This window comes from Cherax quadricarinatus, chromosome 89 (genome assembly GCF_038502225.1).
Source record: "Cherax quadricarinatus isolate ZL_2023a chromosome 89, ASM3850222v1, whole genome shotgun sequence".
Lineage (NCBI taxonomy): Eukaryota > Metazoa > Arthropoda > Malacostraca > Decapoda > Parastacidae > Cherax > Cherax quadricarinatus.
Genome location: NC_091380.1, coordinates 9,767,194 through 9,782,072, shown reverse-complemented (window position 1 = coordinate 9,782,072; position 14,879 = coordinate 9,767,194). Strand labels below are relative to the sequence as shown.

At 45.4% G+C, this 14,879-nt stretch overlaps 1 protein-coding gene across 1 annotated transcript in view; it reads right to left on the bottom strand.

Annotated features, from left to right (window-relative positions):
- LOC128697305 (uncharacterized) overlaps positions 1 to 14,879 on the bottom strand; it is a 132,691-nt gene that overhangs the window by 74,890 nt on the left and 42,922 nt on the right. The window contains exon 9 of the mRNA XM_070104168.1: positions 3,997 to 4,108. Coding sequence (XP_069960269.1) covers positions 3,997 to 4,108 — 112 coding nt within the window. The remainder of the gene's footprint in view (positions 1 to 3,996; positions 4,109 to 14,879) is intronic.

Genomic DNA, 14,879 nt, shown 5'->3' with positions numbered 1-14,879 from the left:
CAGTGCCTGCACTCTGAAGGAGGGGTGGAGGTGGGAAGTACAGTGCCTGCACTCTGAAGGAGGGGTTGAGGTGGGAGGTACAGTGCCTCAACTCTGAAGGAGGGGTAGAGGTGGGAGGTACAGTGCCTTGTCTGGAGCCAGTGCCTGACCCTGGCCCAGACATTCTGGGTCAGAGTCAGCCTATGAGAAGGCAAGCTCTTGAAACCAATCAAAGGTATATCATGTTGACTGCCTGGTCAACCTGGTTTCTAACACTGCCAACATTAAAAGTATCTCGCTCAACCTGTCACATTTACAGGAGGGCCTCGCTTGTATACAGCAGGTTAGGTTCCAGGCTACTGCCGTAAAGCAAATCACTGTTTTTTCATACACAAATAACCTGCACATAAAAGAGAGAAGCTTATGACTGCGTTTCGGTCCGACTTGGACCATTGACAAAGTCACTTTGTCAATGGTCCAAGTCAGACCGAAACGTCGTCGTAAGCTTCTCTCTTTTATGTGCGGGTTATTTGTGTATCGTTCCAGTCACGGTATTGTGCCTTTTTGTTATCACTGTTTTTTCACTTATGAAAGCACAAAAATGCCTCATAACATGTTTACACTATCATATATTAAGTTTACATTAGAACTAGATATAAAAACACAATAACAAAGTAAAATGCACATACTCAATACTTACCCTAAAATATTTGTAGCCTTAATGTAGTGTAGAGGCGAGTAGTATTTATTGTAGGAAGTCAGGTGTGGTAGCTCGCCCAGCTACCACACCTCACAATTATGTTATCAATTTTACAAATCGTTGATTTTACTCGATTTGATTCGATTATATTATACATTGTTATACTACAAATTTGTACAACTTTAATGCTTCTTATTTGAAATATTCATTTGTACTTCATGTTGTAATTTGTTTACTGTAATTTTTACCACTGAATATATCATTGCTTAGTTAATCTGAAGTTAATTTTAACCTGGCCATAATGCTCTAAATACAAAGGGGCTTTTGGCATGTACACTCAACCACTGTAGTTCTTTTGTACAACTAAGTATCATGTCCAAAAAAAAAAAAAAAATATGTAAATATGTATATATTTTATTTATGTATTTAGCACATTAGTTATATAATTTTGAAAAAAATGTCATATATGAATAATGAAAATGTCTATAACAACTTAATATACAACATTTAAAGTGCCCCATAGTGATTATTATTATTATTATTACTATGCTTACTGTGATCAACATACCTTATTCACCAAGTTTAATCATTTCTAACGTGCCATTTAAAGTAAGAGGCTTACAGCTCCTCTTTTTATCACAGCTATTATGATTATTTTTATTATTGTAAATGAGAGAGAACGAGAGACGCAGAGAATGTAAACAACTGAGGGTGGTCAGACGAACGTATATTAAGACCTGTCCACTCTCTGTTCGTACACATTCATTTCACATGCTTTTGTGAAAGTTCCGATCCCCCTCCATTACATTGTGCAAAACTTGTCTTTACAACTCACGAAATCGTAATGACACGACTGCAAACAAACCATACCATGGGCGGGGTTAGAACCTACAATCAGAGAGTCTTTGAGACTCTCTGATCGCGGATTCTAACCCCGCCCATGGTATGGTTGTCCGCACATTGATGCAGCAGAATAAATAACAGCAACAGTCCCAGTCTCATGTAACATACCATTTTTAGAGTGAATGACTCTACGAGTGAAGGCATATGAAAGGAATATTTTCCTAGTTACCCCTGGTAATACTATACTGTAAACAGCTCCTCTGGTGTTGGACTAGAGAAAATGTAGTTCTTGCCATCACTCCTACAAGCTGCCCGGCTACCACATCTCATATCTATGCCAATTGTTACACTATGGTTGAATATATTATGTTTATATGATATGCAGTGTGTTTCTCATATAATTTTGATAAAAGTATCATATATGGATTAATGAAAATGTCTATACTAATGTAACATATGACATTTAACCCTTTCAGGGTCGACAGGCCCTCTCCCAGACTTGTTCTCAGGGTCTACAAATTTTCAAAAAAAGAAAAAAATAATTTTCTCTTATGAAAAGATAGAGAAGCTTTTCCCAATCATAATGACACCAAAAGTATGAAATTTGATGGAAAACTTACGGAATTATGCTCTCACGAAGTTAGCAGTCTCGACGATGTTTACGCATCGACAATTTTGCCCACTTTGAGCCCTATTTTCAGCCAATTCCAGTGTACTAGCCGACAAAAATCATAACTACTTTGCTAGAACTCCATTTTTTCTATCGAATGAGTACAAGAAACCACCCTTTTACAGATTTCAACTATCCAATACAGAGGTCAGAATTTAGCAATTTTGCCAATTTCACACAAATTTCAAAAGATGCTAATTTCCAAATAGGGTCCAGAATAAACAAGAAAGACATTCCTGGCACTAAAATAACATTTCCTCTGTTCATTAGTCACATCCCCACACCCCTCTTACATTCTTATGCTTCCACTTTGAATTTTTATTCTCACAAAAAATAGAAGATTTACTGTTATGCAGACTACTGCATTAGTGTAGAAATGGTATAAATAATATCAGAGCACTTGTGAAAGAATATTAGACTCATCAGTTGACGTGTATTGGACACGTAGCACGATTTGTTTACTGTTGAACTTTGGAAAAATCGAAGAGTTATGCTACTTTGAGCTCAATTTCAAGGTACTTTTCATTGTAAAACCAGTCAAAATTGTCTCAATTTCTGTAATATGTCTTCCATTTTATAAAATGAGACCAGGAAAACTAGAATACCATCATAAATACCACACAAAAATACAGTGCAAAGTCGCTGTTTTAAAAAACCAAAAACACTGTCAAAGTTTTTTTTTTTTTCTCATTATGCACTGTGTGCTGCAGGATTTTTTTTATACTGTGCACACTGACCACATAGACCCATTCTTTCATATGTAGGCCTACCAGCTTTCTCCCACTAGATTTGAGGGCGCTAGAATTTAGGCGTACTAGTACGTCAAAAACCCTGGTGCGTAAGCCGTACTAGTACGTCAGAAATCCTGAAAGGGTTAAAGAACCACTTACTATTACATATTATTATGGCATCTTCAACACTAGTGAGACACTGTTAGTGATTTTAATGTGTATCTACACGGCAGCATAGTGTGTAAGTTTATTTAGGTACAGTTACACAAGTGTAATTATAAAAGTACAGTGGACCCCCGCTTAACGATCACCTCCAAATGCGACCAATTATGTAAGTGTATTTATGTAAGTGCGTTTGTACGTGTATGTTTGGGGGTCTGAAATTGACTAATCTACTTCACAATATTCCTTATGGGAAAAAATTCGGTCAGTACTGGCACCTGAACATACTACTGGAATGAAAAAAGTTCGTTAACCAGGGGTCCACTGTATTTACATATAATATATACAACTTTAAAACTTGAAATTTTGGAGACCATACTATCAACTCGGGGAGCCGTAACAACAAATTTTTCGTCATAATTTGATATGTCCTCCATGGGGAAGTGGAACAAAATTCTTCCTCCGCAAGCCATGCGTGTTGTAAGAGGCGACTAAAATGCAGGGAGCAAGGGGCTAGTAACCCCTTCTCCTGTATAAATTACTAAATTTAAAAAGAGAAACTTTTGTTTTTCTCTTTGGGCCACCCTGCCTCGGCCACCCTGCCTCGGTGGGATACGGCCGGTTTGTTGAAAGAAGAAAGAATTTGAAATGTCCACATTAGTGAAACATTGTAAAGTGAAGCGGTGTAAAGTGAGGTCCTGCTGTACATCGAACCATTTACATCATTCCAGAGGTAACCTTGAACTGTCCAAATGTAGATCTACGTTTACTCGCGTAGCGCTCCGACCCTGATTTTCTCTATTTGAAAGCATGTAAAAAAAACGTAGATCTACGTTCGGAGCGCTATGCGAACAAACTTAATCTACATTTGGACAGTTTAAAGGTTAATAAGCAACTGATGCTCAACCTACCTCAGCAGCCAGCAGTGAAGGAATCATCTCACGGTTACAGGAGAGGTTGACCAGTAGTCTCAGACTCTGGAGTTGAATGTGCAGGTTGTTGCTGTCAACCAGGTTATATAGTCTGTTGAACAATGTCAAGGATTAAAATGATAAAATCTACCTAGTAAATTTGGGTAAATGACTGAAATGTAAATAGATGGGTTCAAGTTGGAAAAATTTAGCTTTAAAAAATGATATAGGAAAGAACTGCTTTGGTAATAGAGTTGTGGATGAGTGGAACAAACTCCCAAGTAGTTATTGAAGTTAAAACCTTGTGTAACTTTGAAAATAGGTTAGACAAGTACACGAGTGTGGGTGAGTGCGAGGTGGACCTGCCTAGCTTAGGTCAGCAGGGCCTGAAGAAATGCTTCTTCTTCTTTAAGAAAGTGTGACTTGGACTTGCCTAGCATGGGCCAGTAGGCCTGCACCAGTGCTCCTCCTCTTTCAGGTTACCCTGATCCTCAAAGAAGGTGATCCACCTGATATGAACAACTATAGGCCTACTTAGAATTCCACAACATGCTTAACCCCTGTCAGTTTGCATTTAGACTGAAAAAAAAAAGTACTAACGATGCAATTACACATATGCTTGAATACATTCGGCACTCAAAAAAAATGAAATTCCCCTAGGACTTTCCATAGATCTACAAAAAGCATTTTACACAGTTGACCATGACCTATTGCACTTAAAACTTGAACATTATGAGGTCAGAGGACACTCTCTCAATTACTTAAAACCTTATCTTAACAAAAGAAACCAGTATGTATACACAAATGGTGCTAACTCCACTACACAATCTGTTCTTGTTGGAGTTCCACTTGGTAGTGTCCTTGGCCCACTTTCTTATTTACATCAATGACCTCTCAAATGCATCTGAACTCCTTAAACCCATTTTATTTGCAGACGACACAACGTAAGTCTTCTCTCACCCAAACCCAACTATACTAACACTGTAAATGACAAACTATTAAAAATATCTACTTGGATGACTACCAACAAACATACTCTCAATATAGACAAGACCTACTTCATGCTACAATGGACCCTCCGTTTTCGTCGATCTCTGTTATCGCCGATTTTGGTTTTGTCCGACTGTTATCGTTGACTTTTTGATACTGTTTTCGTTGATTGCCTCTTTTTTTATCAATCGTATGGAACCTGTCCAGCGCCCAGCACACAGATAAAGCCACCTCCCACACGCATTCTCAGTCAGTGTAGCATTGTTTCTTGGCGAGTGAACATATCCTGCCAGATCATACGAAACATTTTATAATAATCCATTGTTTTTGCCACTTGTTTATTGTGTGTAACTGCTAAATAAGCAACCATGGACCAATAGAAAGCTTCTAGTGCCAGCCCTTTGGTAAAGAATGTGAGAAACATGATGTAATTCAAGAAAAAGTTTGTAGAAAAATACGTAAGTGGTGGTGTAAGTAAGTAAGTAAGTAAATTTATTCAGGTATACACAATACAGTTACATAGAATTATCATACATAGCAGCATATGTGTAGAGAACCTGGGATAACCCAAAAAAGTCAGACAGAGTGACTTATTTCCATTGGGGTCCTTTTACCTTATTATTATAATATAAAGGTTATAATATTTTCTTATTATTCTATAATGAAGATAACATCTTATTATCATACTAAAGAGACTATCTACTACACGAGGGTCATTAAGACTATCTACAATACGAGGGTCATTAAGACTATCTACTACCCGAGGGTCATTACGACTATCTACAATACGAGGGTCATTACTAGGGATAAGGTAAAATTTACACGTATTTTAGCTAAAAAATAGAAAATCATTCCCCTCCCTTTCTGTTGCTTCATTCATCAGACACTTTTTGGCAGTCTTCTTGAACTGGTTCAAGCTATGACTGGCCTTGACATTTGTGGGTAGTCTGTTCCATTCCTTTATTGCTGTACAATAAAAGGTGTTTGAAGCCTGGCCACTGAGTGTGGGTACTACAAAGTTGTGCTCTCTCCCCCTAGTACTATGATTGCTGCGGTTCCCAACCTTGACAAAATTGACAGCAAGATATTCTGGACACTGTTTGTGAGCAATTTTATAAACATGATTTAGCTTCAGTTGTTTTACTCTGTCTTCAACATTCAGCATATCCAACTGCTGTAATTCATCCTGGCCTACATGTTCTCTTGGTCCCAGCCCCAGGATGAATCTTACGATTTTGTTCTGGGTGATTTGCAGTCTATCTTTCAGTTTTTTTGTCAAGGCAGAGTACCAAGAAGAGCAAGCGTAATCCATATGGCATTGTATAAGGGCTAGACATAGGGTCCTGCGAGCCTTAGTAGGTAGACACTGTGCTTGTCTATACAGGAACTTCAGCCTGGCATTCGCTTTCTTTACTACACTGTTCCCTATCAATTCTCCTGACATGCATGGGTCAAAGGGGATTCCCAGATATTTAACTGATGAAACCAAAGTGATGGACTCCCCATTACACTGAACATTAAAATTATTTACCCTTCTCAGTTTATGTTTCGTTCCAAAGAGAATGGCTTCAGTTTTCCCTAGGTGTAATGATAGTTTGTTGTCTACTAACCATTTGCTGCAGGACTCCAGTTCCAGTGTTAAAACATTAGCAATATCTTGTGGGTCTTTACCTGTCACTAACAGAGCACTGTCATCTGCATACAGTAGGAGTTTGCACTTGACACTGATAGGCATATCATTGACATAACATAAGAATAGTAAGGGACCCAGAATACTACCTTGGGGAACTCCACATGTTATCGGCAGGGGTTCTGATTCCGTTTTGTTGATTTTGACTATTTGTCTCCTGTTGCTAAGGTAGGACTTAAACCAGTCTACAGAACCTATACCGATAGATTGAAGTTTATTACATAATATATTGTGGTTGACAGTATCGAAGGCCTTTTGCAGGTCTAAGGTTACCATACCTATGAGGTTCCCTTTTGACATTTCAGTTCTCAGGTAATCCATCAGATTAATAAGGGAGGTATCGGTTGAGTAGGATCTTCTAAAGCCCGATTGATAGCTATGGAGAATGCTGTTGTCATTAAGGTACTTAACTACTTGAGAATACACCGCCCTTTCTAGAATTTTAGATATTATACTGAGTATACTAACAGGCCTATAGTTGCTTACATCAGACCTACTATTTTTCTTGAAGATAGGAGTAACTCTGGCCTCCTTGAACCCCTCCGGTACGGTATTAGTGGTGATTGATAGATTTATTATGTGAGCAATAGGGATTGACAGTTCAGAAGCACCATCTTTTAGGAACTTAGATGGGATGTTATCAGGGCCTGTGCTCTTAGTTGGGTTTAACCTGCTTAGTTCTTTTGAATGAAGTCATGAGATACACTTACTAGTTGACAACTGTTTGGGGTTACCCCTTTATTGGTATAGTATGTTTGAAACTTATCAGAGTCTGTGTTAAAGGTATTTGATGCAGCTGGTAGTTTACTTACTAGTGTTGATGCAACAGATGTGTAGTAGGAATTAAAGCAATTTGCCACCTTAGATGTTTCGTGGCATACCTCATTATCGATAGTGAGTACTATGTTAGACCTATCTACTGGCTTATGGCTATATCCCAACTGTTTTAGTTGTTGCCAGAGCTTTCTGGGGTTATGCTTATATTCTTCAATTTTTGAGCAATAGTGCTTTGCCTTTGCTCCTTTTATAAGCCTCTGTACTCTGTTCCTCACCCTTTGGAATTCATTTAGTGCTGCAATATCCTGTCTGTTTGCTTTAAATCTTTTTAGCAGCTGGTCTCTGAATTTCATATTATCTAATATCTCAGTAGTCATCCAGGGTTCAGTTCTTCGTTTAATCCTAACCTCTTTAACTGGTGCAATATTATTAAGAATGGTAGTGAACATTGTTTTGAATTTTTCCCAGGCATCGTTTACGTCCGTGCAACTTGTTATCTCTGTCCAGTCACAATTGTGTAGCCTATTTACCAGTGTTTCTTTACTGTAGTTTCTAGTTGACCTCATTTTTATTGTCCTGTGTAGGCCTATCCTATCCCTAGTGATTTTCCTGGTGCAGTAAATGATGAAATGATCACTAAGACCTGTGGTAATGACGCCTGACTGACTAATGTTCTCAGCGCGGTTGCAAAGTATGTGGTCAATTAGGGTGGCTGAGAACTGTGTGATCCGGGTTGGTTTATTAATTAGTTGGGTGTAGCTATTTAATCCTAGAATTTGCTTATACCTTTTGCATAGCCCGTTATTCTGTTGCTGAAAACAGATATTGAAGTCACCCAGTATTATTGTTTCGCAATTGCTTTCAACTCTGGACAAGACTCTGGAAAAGTCTTCTAAGAACTGGTCCTGGGTAGGAGGGCGGTAACTAGTTCCTACTAAGATGGGTTTGGTCTTGGGTAGTGATGTGGTAGTGATGGTGGTAGAGGGTGGTAGTGATGGTGGTAGAGGGTGGTAGTGATGGTGGCAGAGGGTGGTAGTGATGGTGGCAGAGGGTGGTAGTGATGGTGGCAGAGGGTGGTAGTGATGGTGGCAGAGGGTGGTAGTGATGGTGGCAGAGGGTGGTAGTGATGGTGGCAGAGGGTGGTAGTGATGGTGGTAGAGGGTGGTAGTGATGGTGGCAGAGGGTGGTAGTGATGGTGGTAGAGGGTGGTAGTGATGGTGGTAGAGGGTGGTAGTGATGGTGGTAGAGGGTGGTAGTGATGGTGGTAGAGGGTGGTAGTGATGGTGGCAGAGGGTGGTAGTGATGGTGGTAGAGGGTGGTAGTGATGGTGGTAGAGGGTGGTACTGATGGTGGTAGTGATGGTGGCAGAGGGTGGTAGTGATGGTGGTAGAGGGTGGTAGTGATGGTGGTAGAGGGTGGTAGTGATGGTGGTAGAGGGTGGTAGTGATGGTGGTAGTGATGGTGGCAGAGGGTGGTAGTGATGGTGGTAGAGGGTGGTAGTGATGGTGGTAGAGGGTGGTAGTGATGGTGGTAGAGGGTGGTAGTGATGGTGGCAGAGGGTGGTAGTGATGGTGGTAGAGGGCAGTAGTGATGGTGGTAGAGGGCAGTAGTGATGGTGGTAGAGGGTGGTAGTGATGGTGGTGATGGTGGTAGAGGGTGGTAGTGATGGTGGTAGAGGGTGGTAGTGATGGTGGTAGAGGGTGGTAGTGATGGTGGTAGAGGGTGGTAGTGATGGTGGTAGAGGGTGGTAGTGATGGTGGTAGAGGGTGGTAGTGATGGTGGTAGAGGGTGGTAGAGGGTGGTAGTGATGGTGGTAGAGGGTGGTAGTGATGGTGGTAGAGGGTGGTAGTGATGGTGGTAGAAGGTGGTAGTGATGGTGGTAGAGGGTGGTAGTGATGGTGGAAGAGGGTGGTAGTGATGGTGGTAGAGGGTGGTAGTGATGGTGGTAGAGGGTGGTAGTGATGGTGGTAGAGGGTGGTAGTGATGGTGGTAGAGGGTGGTAGTGATGGTGGTAGAGGGTGGTAGTGATGGTGGTAGTGATGGTGGTAGAGGGTGGCAGTGATGGTGGTAGAGGGTGGTAGTGATGGTGGTAGAGGGTAGTAGCGATGGTGGTAGTGATGGTGGCAGAGGGTGGTAGTGATGGTGGTAGAGGGTGGTAGTAATGGTGGTAGAGGGTAGTAGTGATGGTGGTAGAGGGTAGTAGTGATGGTGGTAGTGATGGTGGTAGAGGGTGGTAGTGATGGTGGTAGAGGGTGGTAGTGATGGTGGTAGAGGGTAGTAGTGATGGTGGTAGAGGGTGGCAGTGATGGTGGTAGAGGGTGGTAGTGATGGTGGTAGAGGGTAGTAGTGATGGTGGCAGAGGGTGGTAGTGATGGTGGTAGTGATGGTGGTAGTGATGGTGGTAGAGGGTGGTAGTGATGGTGATAGAGGGTGGTAGTTATGGTGGTAGAGGGTGGTAGTGGTGGTGGTAGAGGGTGGCAGTGGTGGTGGTAGAGGGTGGCAGTGATGGTGGTAGTGATGGTGGTAGAGGGTAGTAGTGATGGTGGCAGAGGGTGGTAGTGATGGTGGCAGAGGGTGGTAGTAATGGTGGTAGAGGGCGGTAGTGATGGTGGTAGTGATGGTGGTAGAGGGTGGTAGTTGTGGTGGTAGAGGGTGGTAGTTATGGTGGTAGAGGGTGGTAGTGATGGTGGTAGAGGGTGGTAGTGATGGTGGTAGAGGGTGGTAGTGGTGGTAGAGGGTGGTAGTGGTGGTGGTAGAGGGTGGTAATGATGGTGGTAGAGGGTGGTAGTGATGGTGGTAGAGGGTGGTAGTGATGGTGGTGGAGGGTGGTAGTGATGGTGGTAGAGGGTGGTAGTGATGGTGGTAGAGGGAGAAAGTGATGGTTGTGGAGGGTGGTAGTGAGGGTGGTAGTGAGGGTGGTGGAGGGTGGTAGTGATGGTGGAGGGTGGTAGTGATGGTGGTAAAGGGTGGTAGTGATGGTGGTAAAGGGTGGTAGTGATGGTGGTAGAGGGTAGTAGTGATGGTGGTGGAGGGTACTAGTGATGGTGGAGGGTGGTAGTGATGGTGGTAGAGGGTGGTAGTGATGGTGGTAGAGGGTGGTAGTGATGGTGGTAGAGGGTGGTAGTGATGGTGGTAGAGGGTGGTAGTGATGGTGGTAGAGGGTGGTAGTGATGGTAGTAGAGGGTGGTAGTGATGGTGGTGGAGGGTGGCAGTGACGGTGGTAGAGGGTAGTAGTGACGGTGGTAGAGGGTGGTAGTGATGTTGGTAGAGGGTAGTAGTGATGGTGGTGGAGGGTGGTAGTGATGGTGGTAGGGGGGTAGTAGTGATTGTGATGGTGGTAGAGGGTGGTAGTGATGGTGGTAGAGAGTGGTAGTGATGGTTGTGGAGGGTGGTAGTGATGGTGGTTGAGGGTGGTAGTGATGGTGGTATAGGGTGGTAGTGATGGTGGTAGAGGGTAGTAGTGATGGTGGTGGAGGGTGGCAGTGATGGTAGTAGAGGGTGGTAGTGATGGTGGTAGAGGGTAGTAGTGATGGTGGAGGGTGGTAGTGATGGTGGTGGAGGGTGGTAGTGATGGTGGTGGAGGGTGGTAGTGATGGTGGTGGAGGGTGGTAGTGATGGTGGTGGAGAGTGGTAGTGATGGTGGTGGAGAGTGGTAGTGATGGTGGTGGAGGGTAGTAGTGATGGTGGTGGAGGGTAGTAGTGATGGTGGTGGAGGGTGGTAGTGATGGTGGGGGAAGGTGGTAGTGATGGTGGAGGGTAGTAGTGATGGTGGTGGAGGGTAGTAGTGATGGTCGTGGAGGATAGTAGTGATGGTGGTGGAGGGTGGTAGTGATGGTGGTGATAGAAGGGTGGTAGTGATGGTGGTGATAGAAGGGTGGTAGTGATGGTGGTGATAGAAGGGTGGTAGTGATGGTGGTGATAGAAGGGTGGTAGTGATGGTGGTGATAGAAGGGTGGTAGTGATGGTGGTGAAGGGTGGTAGTGATAATGGTGGAGGGTGGTAGTGATGGTTGTGAAGGGTGGTAGTGATGGTGGTGGAGGGTGGTAGTGATGGTTGTGGAGGGTGGTAGTGAGGGAGGTAGTGATGGTAGTAGAGGGTGGTAGTGATGGTGGTAGAGGATGGTAGTGATGGTGGTGGAGGGTGGTAGTGATGGTTGTGGTAGTGATGGTTGTGGAGGGTGGTAGTGAGGGTGGTAGTGATGCTGGTAGAGGGTAGTAGTGATGGTGGTGGAGGGTGGTAGTGATAGTGGTAGAGGGTGGCAGTGATGGTGGTAGAGGGTGGTAGTGATGGTTGAGGAGGGTGGTAGTGATGGTGGTGGAGGGTGGTAGTGATGGTGGTGGAGGGTGGTAGTGATGGTTGTGGAGGGTGGTAGTGAGGGTGGAAGAGGGCAGTAGTGATGGTGGTAGAGGGTGGTAGTGATGGTTGTGGAGGGTGGTAGTGAGGGTGGAAGTGAGGGTGGTAGTGATGGAGGTAGAGGGTGGTAGTGATGGTGGTAGAGGGTAGTAGTGATGGTGGTGGAGTGGTAGTGATGGTGGTAGAGGGTGGTAGTGATGGTTGTGGAGGGTGGTAGTGATGGTTGTGGAGGGTGGTAGTGATGGTGGTGGAGGGTGGTAGTGAGGGTGGTAGTGATGGTGGTAGAGGGTGGTAGTGATGGTGGTGGAGGGTGGTAGTGATGGTGGTGGAGGGTGGTAGTGAGGGTGGTAGAGGATGGTAGTGATGGTGGTGGAGGGTGGTAGTGAGGGTGGTAGTGATGGTGGTAGAGGGTAGTAGTGATGGTGGTGGAGGGTGGTAGTGATGGTGGTAGAGGGTGGTAGTGATGGTGGTAGAGGGTGGTAGTGATGGTGGTAGAGGGTGGTAGTGATGGTTGTGGAGGGTGGTAGTGATATTGGTGGAGGGTGGTAGTGATGGTGGTGGAGGGTGGTAGTGATGGTGGTAGAGGGCGGTAGTGATGGTGGTGGAGGGTGGTAGTGATGGTGGTAGAGGGTGGTAGTGATGGTGGTAGAGGGTGGTAGTGATGGTGGTAGAGGGTGGTAGTGATGGTGGAGGAGAGTAGTAGTGATGGTGGTGTAGGGTAGTAGTGGTGGTGGTGGAGGGCAGTAGTGATGGTGGTGTAGGGTAGTAGTGATGGTGGTGTAGGGTAGTAGTGATGGTGGTGTAGGGTAGTAGTGATGGTGGTGTAGGGTAGTAGTGATGGTGGTGTAGGGTAGTAGTGATGGTGGTGTAGGGTAGTAGTGATGGTGGTGTAGGGTAGTAGTGATGGTGGGGAAGGGTAGTAGTGATGGTGGTAGAGGGTGGTAGTGATGGTGGTGGAGGGTAGTAGTGATGGTGGTGGAGGGTAGTAGTGATGGTGGTGGAGGGTGGTAGTGATGGTGGGGGAGGGTGGTAGTGATGGTGGGGGAGGGTGGTAGTGATGGTGGTGTAGGGTAGTAGTGATGGTGGTGTAGGGTAGTAGTGATGGTGGTGTAGGGTAGTAGTGATGGTGGTGTAGGGTAGTAGTGATGGTGGTGTTGTGTAGTAGTGATGGTGGTGTAGGGTAGTAGTGATGGTGGTGTAGGGTAGTAGTGATGGTGGTGTAGGGTAGTAGTGATGGTGGTGTAGGGTAGTAGTGATGGTGGGGGAGGGTGGTAGTGATGGTGGTGGAGGGCAGTAGTGATGGTGGTGGAGGGTGGTAGTGATGGTGGCGGAGGGTAGTAGTGATGGTGGTGGAGGGTAGTAGTGATGGTGGTGGAGGGTGGTAGTGATGGTGGGGGAGGGTGGTAGTGATGGTGGGGGAGGGTGGTAGTGATGGTGGTGGAGGGTAGTAGTGATGGTCGTGGAGGGTAGTAGTGATGGTGGTGGAGGGTGGTAGTGATGGTGGTAGAGGGTGGTAGTGATGGTGGTAGAGGGTGGAAGTGATGGTGGTATTGATGGTGGTGAAGGGTGGTAGTGATGGTGGTGGAGGGTGGTAGTGATGGTGGTGGAGGGTGGTAGTGATGGTGGTGGAGGGTGGTAGTGAAGGTGGTGGAGGGTGGTAGTTATGGTGGGAGAGGGTGGTAGTGGTTGTGATGGTGTTGGAGGGTGGTGGAGGGTGGTAGTGATGGTGGTGGAGGGTGGTAGTGATGGTGGTGGAGGGTGTTAGTGATGGTGGTGGAGGGTGATAGTGATGGTGGTGGAGGGTGGTAGTGATGGTGGTAGGGGGTAGTAGTGATTGTGATGGTGGTAGAGGGTGGTAGTGATGGTGGTAGAGGGTGGCAGTGATGGTGGTGGAGGGTGGTAGTGATGGTGGTGGAGGGTGGAAGTGATGGTGGTGGAGGGTGGTAGTGATGGTGTTAGAGGGTAGTAGTGATGGTGGTGGAGGGTGGTAGCGATGGTGGTAGAGGGTAGTAGTTATGGTGGTAGAGGGTAGTAGTGATGGTGGTGGAGGGTGGTAGTGATGGTGGTGGAGGGTGGCAGTGATGGTGGTAGAGGGTGGTAGTGATGGTGGTAAAGGGTGGTAGTGATGGTGGTAGAGGATGGTAGTGATGGTGGTAGAGGATGGTAGTGATGGTGGTAGAGGGTGGTAGTGATGGTGGTAGAGGGTGGTAGTGATGGTGGTAGAGGGTGGTAGTGATGGTGGTAGAGGGTGGTAGTGGTGGTGGTAAAGGGTGGCAGTGATGGTGGTGGAGGGTGGTAGTGAGGGTGGAGGGTGGTAGTGATGGTGTTAGAGGATAGTAGTGATGGTGGTGGAGGGTAGTAGTGATGGTGGTGGAGGGTGGTAGTGATGGTGGTAGAGGGTAGTAGTTATGGTGGTAGAGGGTGGTAGTGATGGTGGTGGAGGGTGGTAGTGATGGTGGTAGAGGGTGGTAGTGATGGTTGTGGAGGGTGGTAGTGATGGTGGTGGAGGGTGGTAGTGATGGAGGTAGAGGGTGGTACTGATGGTGGTAGAGGGTAGTAGTGATGGTGGTAGAGGGTGGTAGTGATGGTGGTAGAGGGTGGTAGTGATGGTGGTAGTGATGGTGGTAGAGGGTGGTAGTGATGGTTGTGGAGGGTGGTAGTGATGGTGGTGGAGGGTGGTAGTGATGGAGGTAGAGGGTGGTACTGATGGTGGTAGAGGGTAGTAGTGATGGTGGTAGAGGGTGGTAGTGATGGTGGTAGTGATGGTGGTAGAGGGTGGTAGTGATGGTGGTGGACAGTGGTAGTGATTGTGGTAGAGGGTTCTAGTGATGGTGGTAGAGGGTAGTAGTGATGGTGGACGGTGGTAGTGATTGTGGTAGAGGGTGGTAGTGATGGTGGTAGAGGGTGGTAGTGATGGTGGTAGAGGGTAGTAATGATGGTGGTAGAGAGTAGTAGTGATGGTGGTAGAGGGTAGTAGTGATGGTGGTAGAGGGTAGTAGTGGTGGTGGTAGAGGGTGGCAGTGGTGGTGGTAGAGGGTGGCAGTGATGGTGGTAGTGATGGTGGTAGAGGGTA